Raw genomic sequence first — 18,111 nt, 5'->3', positions numbered from 1 at the left:
CCTCACAGTCACATTTTTTATCTGCTCAGTATTAGCTATACCCTAAATACACAAAACAAAGATATTTAACAGAATACCAAGAGCAATGTCTTTCACAACTGCTTTTTCCTCTACATTTAGATTAATCTTTACCTGTTACCCCTCACTCTACCCTGCAATCAGACACCAGAGAATTCTTTAATACTCTGAAATCCCAAGGGCCTACCTGGAGTATAAAGAACTACTCACATTATTCCAGGTCAGCTGGTAAGTAAAGACTTTAGAATAAATCCTTCTGTCTATGAATTCCTTCAGAGTTCAAGGAAAAGGTAGTGGCTGAGTCATGTTATGTATGTGTCAGCAGGAGATATTGTAGGATAGAAGTAAAGCAGGTAATGAGAACATGTGTCAATTTAGAGAAGAGTCACAGGCTTGATTAAAAATATCATTCTTCCTTCAGGATGGTTCTGACATATCTAAATAGAGTTTCTGTATGTAAGTGTATGCATTGCTTTAGCAGCTGCTGTTAAAGTACAAAATACCTATGTCAAGAATCTTCTGTTAAAGGGAAGATGCCTGAGGAACCCTGACGTCTAAATTGTACAGAAATGCTAACAAAAATGAGTTGGCTTTCTATTACTCATTTTGGTTCTGGAAAGAAGCTCAGGTCCTGAAATTCAGAATTCTTTAATGTATGTTAACCAGATACTTCTGATTTTTATAGCTTTTTATAGCAGAAATACTTGCTTGATAATTACAATGCAACAATGCAGGAGCAAGGCTGCTGTGTTCTATTAAGAATTAGATTCAAATACTATTACCCTTATTATTAAAAAAATGGATATGCTATCACTTTATATAAAACCTTAGCTTTTAGAAGATTGATGCAAATGAACACATTACTAACAGATTTTTTTTTTCCAAGATTCTTCCCAGTGCTACAAAAATGACCAGGAACAATCAACATTTTTCAATCAGATCATGATACAACTTATTTTTAAAAGACAGAAATGATACCAGCTGGAAACATGCGCAGTCAGAAACATACTGCCTAGCAACTGGCTTATCTTCTTAAGCATGTCAGTGGCGACAAGGACACAGCCCACAATATCCTAGAGCAAGCACTTTACAGGGTCAGGTCCCAAGGAGTACACTAGATCAATCCATTAAAACCCCTTCAAAAGTCATCATTTCAAGTTCTCGGTTCTTGAGAACCAGCACAGAATAAAATCACTTACCCACTGATTCAATGCAGAAATCAAAGCTCAGCTCAGAGGCCAACTTCTTGCTTGACTTCAGCTTCCCTTGTAAATTCACAATTTTCACAAATTCTCAAGAAAAACAGAAAATCAAGTATTAAAACCCATTACTGAAGAAGATTACAGGTGGATCTAAGTATGAAATACTAACTTCAACCTTCAAGCACAAAAAAAATGAGCATTCTTCTCTCAAAGACGGACAGAAACCATCTTACAGATTTCTGTATGGTTTTAGACTTTATTGACAGCCTTCCTAGAAATAACAAACTTAGTGCAGAAAACTTATATGAACACAATATAGAGGCTGAAATTTAGGTAGGTTAAGTTATTGCAAAGTTCCCATTGAGATACTAACTTCTGATGCATATGAATTATTGTTACTATGCATGATGTAGTGGTAACTATCTATCCTGCTAAGCACATGCAAAAGGAAAGTGCCAGGTTTTCCAGATAAGTTTAAAATTTTTCTGATTTGCATATATTTGAATTTTCATCTATAATGCTGCATTACAGATTTCATTTTGAAAGGAGAAGAAAATAGGAAAAAGAAGAAGAATATACACATATGAAGAAGGGAAGTGGAATCACAAGAGTCAAAGTGAAAAGATCACTTATCTGAATGGTATCTATTAGGAAACATTCCAACACAAATTAGTAATGAAGAGAGAAAGATTAACTTACAGGAGCATTAAAAATCAACAATTGTGGCAAAATACATTTTGCACAAGGTGTAGTTAAGTTGCCCAACAGATACACGTTACTTACTGTCCAGACAGACTAATACGGTGTCTCTTTCCAGCTGTGTTACATGAATGGCATCTAACTGCTGATTGCCTTGTGAAAATGAAAACAAAATACATTACATCACAACGTAAGACTACGCTACATCCCCTCCTGTCAGCCTCTCTCCAGTTGCTAAAGGCTTTTCAGTATGTTACAAACCTTTTGCCATTGCAATATTTGTTATTCTTTTACTAAGGCTGCAGGATCCCAGAATGCTATGGGAGCAAAACAGGGCCTAAGGACAAGCTGATCAGCTCAAAGCATGTATTTAATATGAAAGCGATACTGCTTATCAGCATAAAATACATTTTAAGTTACAGTTTAGCATGGCAAGTCTGTTTTCTTCATGAAAAGGCCCAATAATGAACAAAAGGAACATCAAGGGAATTAAAAAATATCAACCCTCTTTTCCCATAAACTCATGTCTGGAAAGATTATTGTGCTGATATGAAATTAGAATTTAATATTTTTCATAGTTTTAATTAAGTTCTCCATACAGCTGCTGAAAAGCAGTATTTTAATGTGAAAAAAAGTATCTATCAAAGCCAGCAGAGAAAAGCATCTGGAAGATATCAAATAGCTTTTGAAGATGTAACAAAATCTTCTACTTATTAATAACCAACTGAAGATGACAAGCCCCCACCAAGGGCTGGAGGACTGAGATGATGTGAGGCTGACTAACTAATATAAGGCTTTATACAAGAGAGAAGGGGAAAGAGCAGTGAGACTGACCCCAGTTAGAAGAAAACAGTATGCAGCTACAAATGGTAAAAACTCTGTCATTAGGGTCTGCAATACTATTTAAGTGTTTTTAATTTAAATTAAAATCAAGTCTAAAAATGAAGTCTTTTAAGACAGTTTACACTGAAGTTGGCAGATCATCACAAGAAGAACTTGGGATCAGGTTCAGTAACACCGAATCACAAAATGGTTGGTGCTGGAAGAGACCTCTGGAGACTGTCTGGTCTCCTTGCTCAAACAGGTCACCTACAGCAGGTTGCCCAGGACTATGTCCAGTTGGATTTTGAATGGAGACTGCAACCAGTCTGGGCAACCTGCTCCAATGTTCAACTGCTCTCACAGTGAAAAAGGCTTTTCTTATGTTCAGATGGAATCTCCTGTGTTTCATATGCTTTCAGTAGAGAAATCGCATCATTTTTGCCTAGAATAAAGGGTTTCCAAATAACTTCTGAGGAAAAGATTCAGTAGTTACCAGACACTAAAGATGCAAGACAGATCAACAAAGTCTTACCTGCACCAATTTCTGTAAACCACGAAGATGCAGAGTTCAAGTTGATTGTCTCAAACTGAACTACTTGATTTGGTTCCGTACCCTTACTGATAGCTACACAGACCATCGGGTACTCCTGCTCTGGTATCACTAGCATTTCAAAAACATTCAAAGGACTTGGCAAAGGAAAATCAAAGTGCTGGAAAAAAGAAAATTAAGGCATTTGTAGCATTTCCTTCTGTCTTGAAAATAAGAAGCTTAAAATAACATTCACAAAAAGATACAGAAGAGTTTTTCATGGCTACTAAGAATCCACTGTTAAGACAGCGTGAGCTGTGAGCAACATTATGTTGTTCAGAGGGTTATGGTAGAAGCCCATTATTGCTAGTATTGGGCTCGATCCAACACTTCATTTGGCTTCAGTCATTGGATTTTCTTAGTCAAAGTGTGTCAAATCAGATTTTTAAGTGCCCAGAAACCCACAAATAAGATTAGACTAGGATGTACTTTCCATTACAAATTCTAGAAGGGTTATTTTAACAACAGTATAATGATTAAGATTTTGGGGCAGAAAAGAGGGATGAGCAAAATTAAACGTTGTAAACTGAAATACAACATTTACCTTTATTAACATGAATTTCTGCATTGGCTCATACCACTGTAGAAGAACAATTCCAGATTGCAGTGCCCCACACAGATACTTATGTCCTGTGTATGGATTTCTTACTATATAAAACAAGCAAATAAACAAAACCTTTTTAAGTCCAGAAAGTTCAATGCATACATAAAGTCAAACTAAAAAAATGCAGCTATTTTTACAAAACATTTAAGAAATACTATCATTTTCACACTAACAATTGTTTTCTGGCATAGTGTTCAAATATCCTTAGTGATTATTATTGTGCAACATTCCAAATAAACTCAATTATCTGTATACTTAATAACAACAAGCATTTCTGCCATAAAAGCTGTAAAGCCTTCTTCCTGGGGCTGCAGCAGATGGGGGAATGAAAGGTCCAGGGTAAGCCTGACTTCAGGAATCAGTTGCAAACATGCCTCCTGTAGACACAGGCTATCCAAGCGTACAGCTACGTATTTTGTACTCTGTTTAGGCATTTTTAAGAGCACAAAGATACAATTTCAGTGGTGCCAAAGACAAATCTATTACTTCACAAGCACTAGGACTTTTTTTGCAGGCACTTAGAACTTGAATGATGGCTTCAGTCCTCCCCAGGCTGTCATCATTTTTATTGTGCCCTGCACTTCTTTGTGGAAAAAATACTTTTCAAGTTAGCCTCCCTAAAAGTTGGATTTTGGTCAAAGCTTGAGCCAAACTAACAAACCAGAAAGGGTATTTGTGTGTGTGCAACAAGTCTGGGATTCTGTGACAAATGGTACGTTTGCACGCTGTCTGCATGTCACAGTAACTAGCTGGCTTATGTGGCAGGCTGAAGCCAGCAATCCTAAACATCAACTTATTCATGGAGAGCTCGACTCCCGTCCTTGGCAGCTCTCAGAGGGAATGTGCAACACGTCAGCTGCACTCTACTGGCATTCTCCGGGGTTTCCTTTCAGAGTCTTGCTCTAGATGGCAACATTTCTAGTTAAGAGCTGATATGAAGAATACTTGTGTATCATTTCCACTGAAGAGTATAAAGACCCCCTGCATTAATTAGAAGGAAAACCGTATACTAATTAGGTGCAGCGTTAAGATATAAAGTGGTCATACTGTTTTCTGAACAATAAACTAACTGTAAGTCAATTAAAAGGAAATGAGTTTAAGACATGCCAGGTCCAACAACAAAGGCCTGGAAAACATTGTAAACCTGAATACTGTATACTCACCTATACAGCATTTGTGGCATCCTTTTGTATCAGGAATCTTCGTTGTTAAGGCAAACTTCCTGGAATAACAGTTAAAAAATGCATCAGCCATTCACGCAGAGGGCCTTTTATACTACTACTCAACAGCATACGAAGTATTTAAGGAAATTTTCACTTGTTAGACATTGCCTCTGTACCTTGGTAAGATTTTGTCAGGAAACCTATGAGTTTGAATATGAGCAGCTAATCCTGTTTTTTTGGCTTGTTCAAACAAAGCTATTAAATTATGGGAGTAGAGCTGGAACGTTTTCCCTGTAAGAAAGAAAAGCACAATTGATTCCACACACACATGCACAAGAGAGAAGAGTACATTTTAGAAAAATGTATGTATATAAAATTACCTTCTAGGAAAATGAACCACATGCGTCAGATATTTCAAGTCCAATTATGAAGAGAGATAAAACAAGACAACAAAAATAATGCATATGGAGAAGACATGGCATTCAACTCAAGAGTTCATTTCAATAACATTAAAGATGCTCTGAAAATTAGTTTTACATACACAATTTTAGAAGGCTGTAACTATACGATGACTCTTAATCATATCAAGGCACATTCTCTTTGTCTATATATCAATTAAAGTGGTATTGCACAAAAAGCTGTACGTTTAAAAGCACAATCCTACAATTAGTCTGAATGTCTTATTATCCTTTTCATCTGTTTCCTGTGTAGACCCTCCTAATTTCAGGACAATTCAGAAAAAAAAAATTTTCAAAACAGTCAATCTGATGTATTAGTAGTATCTTATAGCAACCTCATTCTCCTTTACCTTGAGATAGTTTTTGTCTTAAATTGGGTTTATTTTCTGAATCTGGTTCATATCAGAGATGCCATCAGGCACTGCAGACAACTGCATTTACCACTTGTTAAGGTCCACCTATAAACTTCTGGTCTTATTTATGAAAATCTTTTGAGTTAAAGCACCCTAGAAGTTAGACTGTCTACACAAACACAAGGAACAACACACAACTCTTTCTTTCAGCACAATCTGATCTAAATTATGCCCAAAGAAAAAAAATATATTGTACTGAATGATGGCTTTAAAGGTTTCTCACTATTTTATTAACTTTTGCTCTGTTTATACATACCTGACAATGACATTAAGGTGTTATTGATAACATATAACCAGGTGCACTTTCGAGGAAACAGCTGAAGAAAGAAAATATTTCCATTAATAGAAACATATAGGAATTATTAACCCTGGTTTTCTCTGTCTGCTCCACCTCTGTCACCATTCCCACAGGGATTGAAACTGGAGAAAGTCCCGGGGGCAACAATATTCCTTGCTGTAATTCACTCTCTTGGACTCTTAGCTTTTTTTCCTGTCTAAATCAGTTTTCATTCCTTCTCTCTTCTACTGCTAAAACTTTCAAACTTCAAATTTCCTTTAGTTCTTAAATCAGCAGCACAGAGCTGAAGTGCGACAAATGGCACTCCTGGAATACCACATATAGAAAAATACAGCTTGCTCTGGAGTGACAGACAGCGAAAAGAAAACAATGATATTACAGCAGCCTACTTAAATTTCATGTAAATGCGGGGTGGGGTGGATATGGGGAAGGCACAGGGAGAAGCACTGGTATGTTCCAAGCCAATTCTGTATTTTGTGGGACTTACCTACCTGGCTATTTTTGTTATTATACTGCTATGTGACGAGAGCTCATGGAAGACACTGGGACATATTTTTGTTTCAGAAGAGGGAAGAAGTTACTCAAGGGGCAGCTAGTCTAGATTTAGAAATATTTTAAAGGTAAGGAAAACCTCTTGACAATCTGATGGAGGGAGGTAATTTGGATAAAAGTAACTGCAAAATGACAGCATTCAGGAGTCTCAGCAAAGAAAGGAATAAGAATAGCAGACTAAGGACATGGGTAGCATAAAAAAGACTGAATATATTGAATATATATGAATATATACCTATATTCATAGGTAAGGTCCTCCCATGAGAAACAGTTCTAATAAGAATTTCATAGGAATGAGTTGTATCTAAATGAAGATATTGAAAAGATGACAACAGCAGATTTGTCTGTGTTATTGCAAAGGAAAGTTATTGCAAAACACAGCAAAAGACCGAGACCATTGAATCAAGGCTCTACAACAGAATAGCTGTACTTGTTCAACCACACGTTCATCTAACCTAATACCTATTCCCAACAGTCACCACAGGTGATATAGTTTCTCCAAAAGAATGGTGAGAACAGGAAAAAACGCATATGATACTGCCTCTGATGCTCTGCTAGGCTCCAGCTGCCTTCAGCTAAGAAACCTGCTGAATCAGTTGTGGTTTCTATGTATTTAGTGAGTGTCAAAGATTTATCTTCCATAAAACTGTCCTGTTGCCCTTCTGAATTTATGTAACTTCTGACATTCACAACTCCCCATAGCAAAAAGCTCCAGGTCAGTTCCCCACTGCTTATACTCCATTTGGCTCGCACTAGCTTCGCTGGATGCCCTCACATTCTTGCACTGGAAGAGACAGGGAATGAGGGAACACTCTCCCAGCCACCACAAGACGGGCAAATATTTCTTTCCCCCTCATGCCTTAAATGTCACAAACAAGTAATACAGCAAATGGAAACAAGACACGATGCTGAGGATGACAATGCAACCACAGGATAAGCCTGAAGGAAGGAACATGAGACAGGTTAAGATGCAAATCAAATCACAAACAACAAAATACACTCCATAAATGTGTTAACTGGGAAGACAAAAGGAGGTCTGCTGCTTGACAGGAAAAGAGATTCCTCTCGGCTACATGATTAACCTAGTTAACAGCATGTGATAAGAACTTGCGTGAGAACTAATAAAGAATATGTTAAATACTATTCCAATTAGATGTACTCAGGACAGCAGGTCTCAATAAAGTTACTTTTGTAGTACTTAAAAACTGGCTCAAACCAAACTTTCAGTAATGGACTGATGGAGGGCAAACATGGACCCCAAGAAGGGCAAACTGAGTACCTACACTGAGCAAAAAGGGCCTGGGGAACTCCCGAAGTCTGACAGACTGACTCTGGACATCTAGTGTAGCACAGGAACAAGCCACACAACTTTTAATTAGCAAGGGGTAACAACTAAGAGTACCTAGCATGGACTTGTGCAGAACAAGTGGTATTTGAAGATATGAATTTCTTTCTTTAACAGAGAACTGCTCTGCTGGGTGCAGTGGAATACTAAGACATGATACAAATATGAAAGATCTTTTCCCATCTGCCATTTCCATATGCAAAATAAGAAAATCTGGAGTAGATCAAATTACAGAAAGAAAACACAGAACCAGTTGGACATAAAAACAGAGTATCTGTCAGTAGTTTGTCATTTAGTAGGACAAAAAGAAGCCTGAGGTTCTATTCAGTTTTCACTGAAAAACTAGTAATACAATAAAAGCATACGTATGAAATCAGCAGATGATATTAACCTTGGAGAGACTGCAAGCACATTGGAGGATAGGATCAGAAATAAAAATCGGAGAAATAGTTCAAAAAAGTCAATAATGGAGTTTAGTGGTGAGAAATTAAAAAAAAAAAGTACAAATACAAAGGGGAAAAACTGGCAGGGCAGAAGCAAAGCAGCTGTAAAGCCTCTGGGGATCATTGTGGCTCACACACTGTGACTTCTGCCAGCTGAGGATGCTGTCACAGAAAGGAAACTAATTCTGGGATTCATTAAATGTCATAAGTAGGATGCTAATAACTTCTCTCTGCCCACTACCGGGACATCTAACCTTTAAAAGGATGTACAAAAGGGTCTGGAAGAGTCCAGAGAAGAACACGACATAAAATAAATTAGGAAAATATGCAAGGAAAGATTAAAGACTTTCGTCTGACTAACTGAGCAAAGAGAACATTAAGGTAAGAACAAGGGGATTCCAATAGCAGTCACCACCATTTCTTTTTTCTTTTTTCTTTCTTTCTTTTCTTTTCTTTTTTTTTTTTTTTTTTAAGAAGTTTGTTAGAAAAGTAAGTTGTTGTTCCTCATACCTGCTGAGGCTATAAAAAGATAATCAAATTCCTGTTCTACTCTCTACCATATTTGGGTGCACTCTTGTATCTCTTACCTTGAAAAGATCCTCTCACTGTATGAAATTCAAACTTCCAATTCTCACCATCAAGCCCTTCTCTCACTTTTCTCCTTGCTAGACTCCAGCCCAGTGCCACACCTTCCCCTTCTCCTATGCTCCTCTCTAGCTTTCTGCTCCTCTAGCATGGTGCTCCTAGGGACAGAGGACTTTTTTCCACTGCTCCATACACTTCCTCTTAAGCACAGATTTGTGCTTAATCTCTGTAGTTCCCTCTAAGTGGAATCATCTTTCTCTTGCTATTAGTCACAGACATGCCCACCCGGTCAGCGCTGGTTCTGACCTGTGCCATGTCTTGTCTGAGGCCTGAAATGCCTTTGTGAACTGCTGTGGAAACCTACAGATACACATCTCATTATCAGCATCTGCCAACACTACCTCTGCAAGGACGCTTTGCTACTTCTGGCCCTAAAAGAGCAGCCCTAACAACACCACGGTCGTATGAAGTGGCTTTGGAAACAGGTAGCCTGCCTGGTAAAACAGAAGCAGATACGTATTTCTTAGTATCAACAGTGCCAGCTACATTCAATGGCTGAGGGCTGTGTTAACATCCAGTGGAGAAGCAACATGCCATCTAGTGGGGATAAAATGGACAAAGAAGGGCGAGTAATCAGCTGTCCCCAGGGAGGAGAGAGGTTTTTTCCACAGAACTCCTCCGAAGCAGCGTCACATAACCAGATCAAAAAGTTCACATAAGTATCAGGACTATTAATTTTAGCGCTCTCAATGCTTACTTTGATGTGAATCAGTTTATGTCACAAAGTCTAGCATGCCATCTACCCCTAACGCTAAACGTTTTTGTTCCATAATATTGCCTAACCTATTCTGCCTGTTCCATACAGCAATAGTCACCTGTTCCATCGTTGCTTCATGAAGTTCGTTCAAATTCAAAGTATAGATGCCTTCTTCAGTTCCAAAGATAATGTACTGATCTAAAAAATTTAAGAGAAATTGTTTAATTCAAAAGCTCATTACCACTGTGGCAACAGGTAGGTTTGAAATACCATTGAAAAACAACTTTACCTTTAGTATCTGGATGTATCCATGATGTTGCACAATTAATCTTCAAAGGGCAACCATCAAAGACTTTGGAAAAACATGCTCCCATCTGAAAGAGACCAAAACTGAAACCTGAAACAAATTTGCAGTATAAAGTGTTCATCTTCTGGCAGTTCGCCAACTAGCACACACCTGTACCACTGCTGCTCTCTTCAGATAAAGAAACTCGCTCTAAAATGTTTTGATGCAAAACATTTCATCTTCCCCCAAAGCTACAATGCAGCCTTCCAAATCTTTTCATAGACTTTATATACATTAAGAAACGCAAAGGCAGATCAGAATGATATAAACAAATTTAAGAACCTACTAGACAAGAACAATACTAAGTGCTTATATAACGGCATATGAAGGCAAAATAAGCAGAAATATTCAAGAAAAGAAAACCTTCTCCCATGACTACTGCCATTCTCCATTTTTGTTTATAAAACAGAAAATGCCACTGGAGAGCACAGCCCAAAGAGACTGTCAAGCCTCCATCTCTTCACATTCAGACTGAATGGTGAAAGGATGTTTTTTTAGAAAAGAGATTTTGGAAACAGTACTCAAAGAATTGGGTGAAAAGTAATTAGCTATGATAGGCAGGAATCAGATGAGCTGATAGCTTATTCTAGAATAAGCTTTCTGACACAAGAGAGATGTCAGGAGAGAGGCTTCCAATAATTCCTACTGCAAATGAGATCTCTTACCAGCACCTTCGGTGTTGGTGGTAAACCATTGATTGCTGGCTTCTGTGGGAAGAAAGAAAGCTCATAAAATACCTCCCACACACTGATACAAAACTGTACATTATGCTTCCATTCACCTATACTTAGAAACTTTAACCAGTTAGCTACCACGACAGTGTAATCAGGCAGCTGAGCAGACAGAGAGTCTCAATACTTACAGGAAAATCTTTTTTCTCTTTTTTACGTGGCAGCTGAGGGATTTGTCCGGACCCTTCAACATTTTCTTCAATGAGTTTCAGCATGCCATCTCCATTTCCTGAAAAGAAGCCCATACACACTTTTTAGCACCCCGACACAGTAAAAAAAAAAAAAAAAAAAAAAAAAAAAAAAAAAAAGTTGCCTTGTTCTCTCTTCTCCCTTGTGTCTAGTAAGAGACTAGTGAGCTCTCAATGTCCATACACACATCTCAGGTAGCTGAACCTTCTCAAGGACAGCTGGCCACCCTTCTGCATGCCAAGCTACACAGTGATTAAGGATTCCTGTTATCCCAATACTCCCTAGGCCAAACAGGATTGAGAACAAAGCTGCGGCAAAGTCCTCCCTGACGCTCTTCCCTGCACATTCATTATTCTTACACTCTTCCTGCAGGCACAACAGAGATGGTATTGACTGGCTGAGGGTCCTTGTTTTGACAAAAACGTCTCCACCATGGGTCATGGCTCTAGTAAGAGCCAGCACACAGGTAAAAAGGAAAGCTGCACTGTATAAATAGCTTTTATTAAGTTAACTGTCTACTGAAAACAGAGCGGGCTCCAAACTGATTTCCTTTTAAAGGAAGCAAGTCACCTTTTGGAAATGTAATGCATTTACCCAGGTCGCTGTATCTAGCTGTAAGCAATCCAGGGCTACTGATGCTGCTGGTCATACCGATGGGGGAAGAATCAGCCTGAGGCCCACAAACAGGAATACTCTGTCTCCTGTGAGCTGGCGGGGCTCTGTTTTGTGAGTCAGGAAAATGCTTTATTGTCTGAGACTTCTCATCATCTGGCAGGTTTTCCTCGGGGTAACTGTTTATTCTTGGCTGCAACAAACAAAAGAGAGGAAGATTAATTTGGAAATGGCATCTGGAGGCATAAACTTAAGACAGATTTTGATTAAAGACAGACTGCTTCTACACAAAGGAAAAAAAAAAAAGTTACCAGCATTTGAATAAAGGCATTTGACAGCACACTAATCTGAGAGGTATTCCTTCTCTGATGGAAAAGTCACGGCAGCAGAGAGAGACACAGCATGCAAAGGGAGAATACCTAAAACTCACTTTAGCAAGGACAGCAGAAAGGCCAGGAATTCCCAGTGCTCAGTGAGACTGCACAGGATGCAAGTCAGCATAAAACATGATGCTGCATGAAGTCTGCTGGCAAATGGTATTTAAAAGGATTTACAGCCTGCTAAGGGCATCAGGCAGAAGCACTGCAGAGACTGCCTAAGTGGTATCTCCCCACCTAAAACCTAAAACACCTCAGTCACTTACCTTAGGAGGTAGTGGAGGTGGCCCTGCTCGCTTTAGGGTTGATCTGAAACAAAAAGGTGCAGCAGTTGTCTCAGTTACACCAGCAACGTTAACTACAACTGCTTGAGCGCAAGGGTTGCAAATAGGACAAGCCAGATGCATAGAAAAGACTGATCACAGTTACGCACAACAGGGTTAAACTAGAAGCCTAAGAGTGAAAAAAAAGCACATTAATACTTGTTAGAAGTGTTTTTTCATAAATTGTCATTCTTTCATAAATGTAGAAGTTAGACAGCATTTGTGATGAATGGTATTTGAAATTGGGAAATAAGTGTGTGTTAAGGGACTTGTCCTCTGAAGGCTCCCTTTTCCACTACTTGGTTTTTTTTGTACTTGTTTTTCTAGAAAAATTCCTCCCCACAGTGAAAATGCTGCATTTCTGGATCAGCCAGTAGATCTTGCCTCTCAAAATTTTTCAAACTGGCAAAACAAGTTTATTGGACATCATCTAACAGCAGTCTCAACAGCAACTGAACTGCAGGCCGGTCACAAGCAGGACCCCAACTACTCAGCGCAGTTTGCAGCTTTTGCTCTGGATGAGACAAAAGAGAGCGGCAGAGGAGCTGTGCATCCCCTAACGGGGCTCTGCAGCAATATTTGCACGTCCACAGTCATGATTGTTAGATTAACCTTGCCTTCTGGATACAAAATCTGCTTTAAAGCTTTAGTCACGTCCCTATACACTCTGCTATAACCTCAGGGAGGCGAGCAAGCGAGGACAAGCATTGCTTTGCATACATTCTCCTGATGATCAGATAAACAGTCAAGCGTGCGTTAGACCATTAAATGCAACTAGCCCTCGTTTTTATGAGCAGCAAGTCTGCCCGCAGCGTTTTAAGGGAAGAGGTTTTGCCAGAACACTGCCTGCTTCGCGAGAGCCACACGGAATAAATACAACTGTGCACAAAGGAGGTTCACTCACTCTTCAACATCTTCACTCCCGTCGCCAAACTTTGTAAGGAGTCCCCTAGGTAAAATGTTTATAAAAAATAAGAGCTCTGCTCTAAGGTCAACACGTGCAACCAAACCAATCAGTGATGTAATCTCGTTTCATAACAAGCATCTCCCAGCCCTTTTCAAAACACGGTACCTCCCTCTTCGCCACTATGTTAAAGCCTTTTCCATTTAGTACATTTACTCCCTCGCCCCTGAAACCATCATTTGAGTTTTCTTCCACATAAGCACAGTGGTGCAGATATCATCAGCCAACATTTCATTCTTTCTACCCGGTATTTTTAAATATTGCTGAAATGCCTAACCACGGTATGTATTATAAAAGAAAGAGGAAAATAGAGGGAGCTAGTGGGGGCCAAGTGGAGTAAAGCTTGCACAAAGAATGGGCAGTGGAAAGCTTCCTCCTTTTAGTGTTATATCCTGAAGACTCAGAACTGTTTCTCATTGCAGTGGGAATTTTTGTTTCAAAGCTACCAGAGTGTCAAAAAAAGAAATTGTGACTAGAGGATCACAAGATCACAGAAAATTTCTCTCTAAAACAACAACAAAACCCCTCTGATATTATCTTGGAAAATGGTAATTTCCAGTTACGTCTTCAGAAAAGAAAAGTCTGAACTGCAGATACTTAACCCATTAAAATGCATTCCTTTGCACCTTAGGAGCTAGCATGCCTTTGGTAGGCCGCTGGGATACTGTGAAGTCTACGCTTCCGCACTTCCCAGTTGTGAGAAGGAAGAGGCAATTCAGAAAGTTGGTTGTCTCAATTTTCAATCAGATACAAACTTCTTCAGGGTCCAAAAGTATGGAGCAATCCAAGTCTGGCAGACAAACAGTCTGCAAAGATGTAGTGCAGACACCCCACAACATCCCACCAAGAAATACATCCTACAACACTACCCAACGTACTACGCACCCAGTGAAGAGGGACTGCAGGGATAACTAATAGAAAAACAAAAATGTATCATAAAAATACTAATCCAGTTAATTTTAGATCACGATATAATTTCCCTGCAAGTTATGCCTGCTAAAGGAAAAGCAGCAGACAGTTGTCAACAGGAATTTGTTAAAAAAACAAACAAACAAAAAAAAAAAACAGCAACAAAACCCACCTCCGCAAAAGCAAAAAACACATATGAAGAGTCATTTAACATGCAAAAAAGAAACTGTGAACAAGTTCAATCTTCAGGTACAGTTTCTGGTGCTCCCCTTTCCACCGAGGCAATTCCTGATGTATCAACCAGCAACAACTCCGACACAAGCCAACGGATGCGAAAAGCAAGCCCGCCCCTCTCGAGCACACATCCTTTCTCCGCATCTCTGGCACTACGCAGGATTCCTGGGGACAGAGGAGCTATGCATTTCCTGTTTATCTTCCTAAACTGGAAATCACTTCCAAGTAAGCGGCACAGATTCACCATCCAGAAACCCCACGGCTGCACTCCTCTCAGCGAGGAAAGCCGCTTCCTGAACCTGGGTCTATTTACTGATTTATAGCAACATTTGCTAAGGCCACATTCACTCTGCTTTTAATACAGTCTGGTACAGTCTTAACAATGTCACAGACAGAATCAGATTAATGGGTCACTTTGCCGGGGAGGATACAAAGATGAGAAATCCCAGCTTTGCTCCCTCCCCGCTCCTCAACCCCGCGGTCTGCAGCTGCCTGCGGAAACCTCGGCACCGACACGAAAGGCTTTAGCCCACCAGGGTCACATGAGCAAAAAAAGGGACGAGGAAAGCAAGAAGCTGCTGTCACTACTAGAGAGGGAAAGGCAGGGCCTAGAAAACCACCGTGAACTTTTGCTATGATGAGAGAGAACAGAAAAATAGGTTGGACTTAGAAAGATTCAAACACTAGCAATCTGCATGACCCGGCCAGCTTTCCAGGGGGCTGCGATGTCAGCTGACGGCTTATGCAAGAATTTATCTGCCAAAAAGCCGAAGAAATTTAGTGTCTGATGCTCAGTTCCAAACAAAGATGGGAAGCAGGCTCTTCTAGCTTAGCAATTATTTTAACTCACACACCATCTTTCCCTATGTCTGTGGACCAGTCAGTATTACTAAACTTCCCTTCTCTTCACTGCAAATTGAAAGATCGCCTTTTAAAGGCAGGATCCAGCAGTTTGCCACAAAAGGAAGCCCCACACACATTAAATTCAGTTCTAGCTTGGAGACAGTTGTACTCCCTTACCTCCAACCTGCTTTTAGCCCAGGGGAAATTAGTTATAGCATTTCTTTTCCTAAAATCTTTCATCCCAATACACCGGAAAACTGTATTAAAGATGGCACCACTCTGATCACACACCCACAGCAGAGGTAGTCGCGCAGTCATACTGAACTCAGTAAAACTAAATCTGCAAAACTGGTTTCTCCTTTACTTACTTGCAAAGGCCTGACTTCAGCATTGCGAACGTACCGTGCCACAGCCTGCCACCGCGATGGCAGTGGTTCAAGGAGGACTGCAGGGCCCACGTGGGATCCCAAACTCAGCCCTTTGCTTCAGAAAATCGACTTTGGCTGTTTTATTTCAGTACAGTGTCCATATATGCACACAACACTTTCCATCTACAACTGGGGAGCTACACAGGTTTAAAATAAACGATCGCTTATCACTAAAAGAGACGAACATTCCTCCTCCCAGACAATGATCCAACCAGCTGCAGGAGGAGGAATGCACAGTTGGTAAAATTGCTCTTAATTTCATTAATACCCAGATGAATCAGGGCTCACGCTTTGATTTTTCACCTTAACTTAATTTTGTCTTCAGACTGTATTTTCATATTAAATCACAAAAATAAAAGATGTTTTTAAACTTTATACTTACCTGCTGCTTCCACCATCAACAAAAGGATTCCAATGTGAAGCAAAGTCAATGCCGGCTGCTACACCCTGAAGATGCAGAAATTTTTATTTAGGACTTTTTTCTAGCAATAACCAACGGCACTTGAAGAGGCCTGAGAGGTTCCCAAGCCCTGCAGAATGACCCCTAATCAGTACAATAAAATTCCAAAGTGAAGTCGTGTTTTACAATCTAACTACAAAGCAATTATTGAAAACGTATCTTCGACTCCTTAGGCTCGGACTTTAAAGGAATATTCCTGTCTTTCTACAGGGTACTGATGGTACCTCACTAATTACAACATCTATGAAGCTGATCAGTCATTTCCAAAAAAGATGAACTCGTATCTACCTGCTGGATTGCAGTACTGCCTTGAGAAACAGGAATGGGATTTTTCTGGAGGGCTGAGCACCAATGTCTCCAAATTAATTTTAACGGCAGCCGTTGCTATTCATAACACTTATTAATAAATGGAGCTCTTGTGCAGACAGTCACATACTAACCCAAAGGAACATTAATTAGCTGATCTGAAGTAAACTGTGGAGAACTGGAACAAACAGCAGCAGCTCACAGGGAACAAAAATGCCTGCATGTGAGCTGGCTGTGTTCCAAGCAACGAGAAGCACAAAAAGTCTGGCGATGGGAAGATCAGGGATTCAAATGCAGAATGGCTTCGTCACATTATCAAATTAATTGCTGTATGTCACTTATTTTTCAATTGAGCAAGACTTTCTGCACAAAGCACAGAGGGCAATTCATTTTCCTAAAAATGTGGCGATTGTCTGGGGACAAAGAGTGGTCATCTCGTGACTTTATAGTTCAGATACCTATTACTTAGAGCTGAGCCACAAAATACTGAAGATGCTACGATTTTAATAAATGATGGAAAAAATAAACTTGTTCTTACCAATTCATCTCGAGCTTCTGTTTCTTTCCGTAGAGGAGGCTCAAACTGTAGCTTATCAACTACAAAATATTACATTTTCAACTTCAATAAATACTACACTAATGCCTTTTTAATGCTTAATTTATCTGTGAAAAGCATGTTGTAACATATCAGAATAGTATATACAGCTTTAATCTGCCTATAAAATATGACTATCATTTGAAATATCACCATTTTTCACAAAGGCTTAGTTGTCTAAACATTTAAATTTGCAAATGTGAAACCCACAAGAAGGAAATAGAAGGAAATACAAAGTCATACAATAAAAGTATAATAAAATGTAACCATGTAACCACGTTATTTTTAATGCATGTGAAAAAGACTTTTTTTTAAACAGTAAGTTTCCTCAAAGTGACATGTATGTGACTCAGAGAAGCAGACCTTATTTAAAACACAATGTCTGAATGTAGAGAAAGCTAGTTTCTGTTCTCAGGATTTCAAATTATATCCAACAAAGTAAAGTATTAACACTGTTTTAAAAGGAAAAAATATATATATATATATGTACACACACATATATATTATTTTTAAATAAAATGCACTAAAATACCACATGCTGTGGTCAGGACAGCTATTGCAATAACAAGAGAAGTACCCCTGTGGGGTCGAGAAAAGGCTTAACGGATGAACTTGAAAAAGTGTAGAAACAAACATAAAATGCTATGCTTTTCCTGTGTTTTTTCATCACAGCAAAACAGCCAAGATACTCCTGTAAAAAGATGTCTTCTTAATTATCAGCCTACTCTATCTAATTACCTGCCAACATCAAGAAAGTATTTTTACTGTTTTAAATAGGACTACACGGTCAGCCTCAAATCACACTACTGAAAGACTATACTGGTCATACAAGGTTTCTATATAAAT

The 18,111-nt window shown here is 39.2% G+C and overlaps 1 protein-coding gene across 3 annotated transcripts in view; it reads right to left on the bottom strand.

Moving 5' to 3' along the window:
• MAP4K5 (mitogen-activated protein kinase kinase kinase kinase 5) overlaps positions 1–18,111 on the bottom strand; it is a 64,679-nt gene that overhangs the window by 6,889 nt on the left and 39,679 nt on the right. The window contains exons 14-30 of one of the 3 annotated variants that reach the window (XR_009958627.1): positions 17,209–17,267; positions 16,287–16,351; positions 13,431–13,475; positions 12,470–12,512; positions 11,809–12,019; positions 11,157–11,254; positions 10,960–11,001; positions 10,238–10,322; positions 10,067–10,146; positions 6,225–6,285; positions 5,274–5,388; positions 5,098–5,156; positions 3,875–3,978; positions 3,274–3,451; positions 2,004–2,072; positions 1,218–1,310; positions 229–455 (exon numbers count right to left, since the gene is read on the bottom strand). Coding sequence is in view for 2 of the 3 variants with exons in the window: in XM_062577776.1 (XP_062433760.1) it covers positions 1,218–1,310; positions 2,004–2,072; positions 3,274–3,451; positions 3,875–3,978; positions 5,098–5,156; positions 5,274–5,388; positions 6,225–6,285; positions 10,067–10,146; positions 10,238–10,322; positions 10,960–11,001; positions 11,157–11,254; positions 11,809–12,019; positions 12,470–12,512; positions 13,431–13,475; positions 16,287–16,351; positions 17,209–17,267 (1,407 nt within the window). In the remaining variant the exon portion in view is untranslated. The remainder of the gene's footprint in view (positions 1–228; positions 456–1,217; positions 1,311–2,003; positions 2,073–3,273; positions 3,452–3,874; positions 3,979–5,097; positions 5,157–5,273; positions 5,389–6,224; positions 6,286–10,066; positions 10,147–10,237; positions 10,323–10,959; positions 11,002–11,156; positions 11,255–11,808; positions 12,020–12,469; positions 12,513–13,430; positions 13,476–16,286; positions 16,352–17,208; positions 17,268–18,111) is intronic. The other 2 variants (XM_062577776.1, XM_062577777.1) reach the window with 2 other exon arrangements.

This window comes from Rhea pennata, chromosome 5 (assembly GCF_028389875.1).
Source record: "Rhea pennata isolate bPtePen1 chromosome 5, bPtePen1.pri, whole genome shotgun sequence".
Taxonomy (NCBI): Eukaryota; Metazoa; Chordata; class Aves; order Rheiformes; family Rheidae; genus Rhea; species Rhea pennata.
Note: the sequence above shows the minus strand (reverse complement) of the source record. Positions and strands in the feature narration are given on the sequence as shown.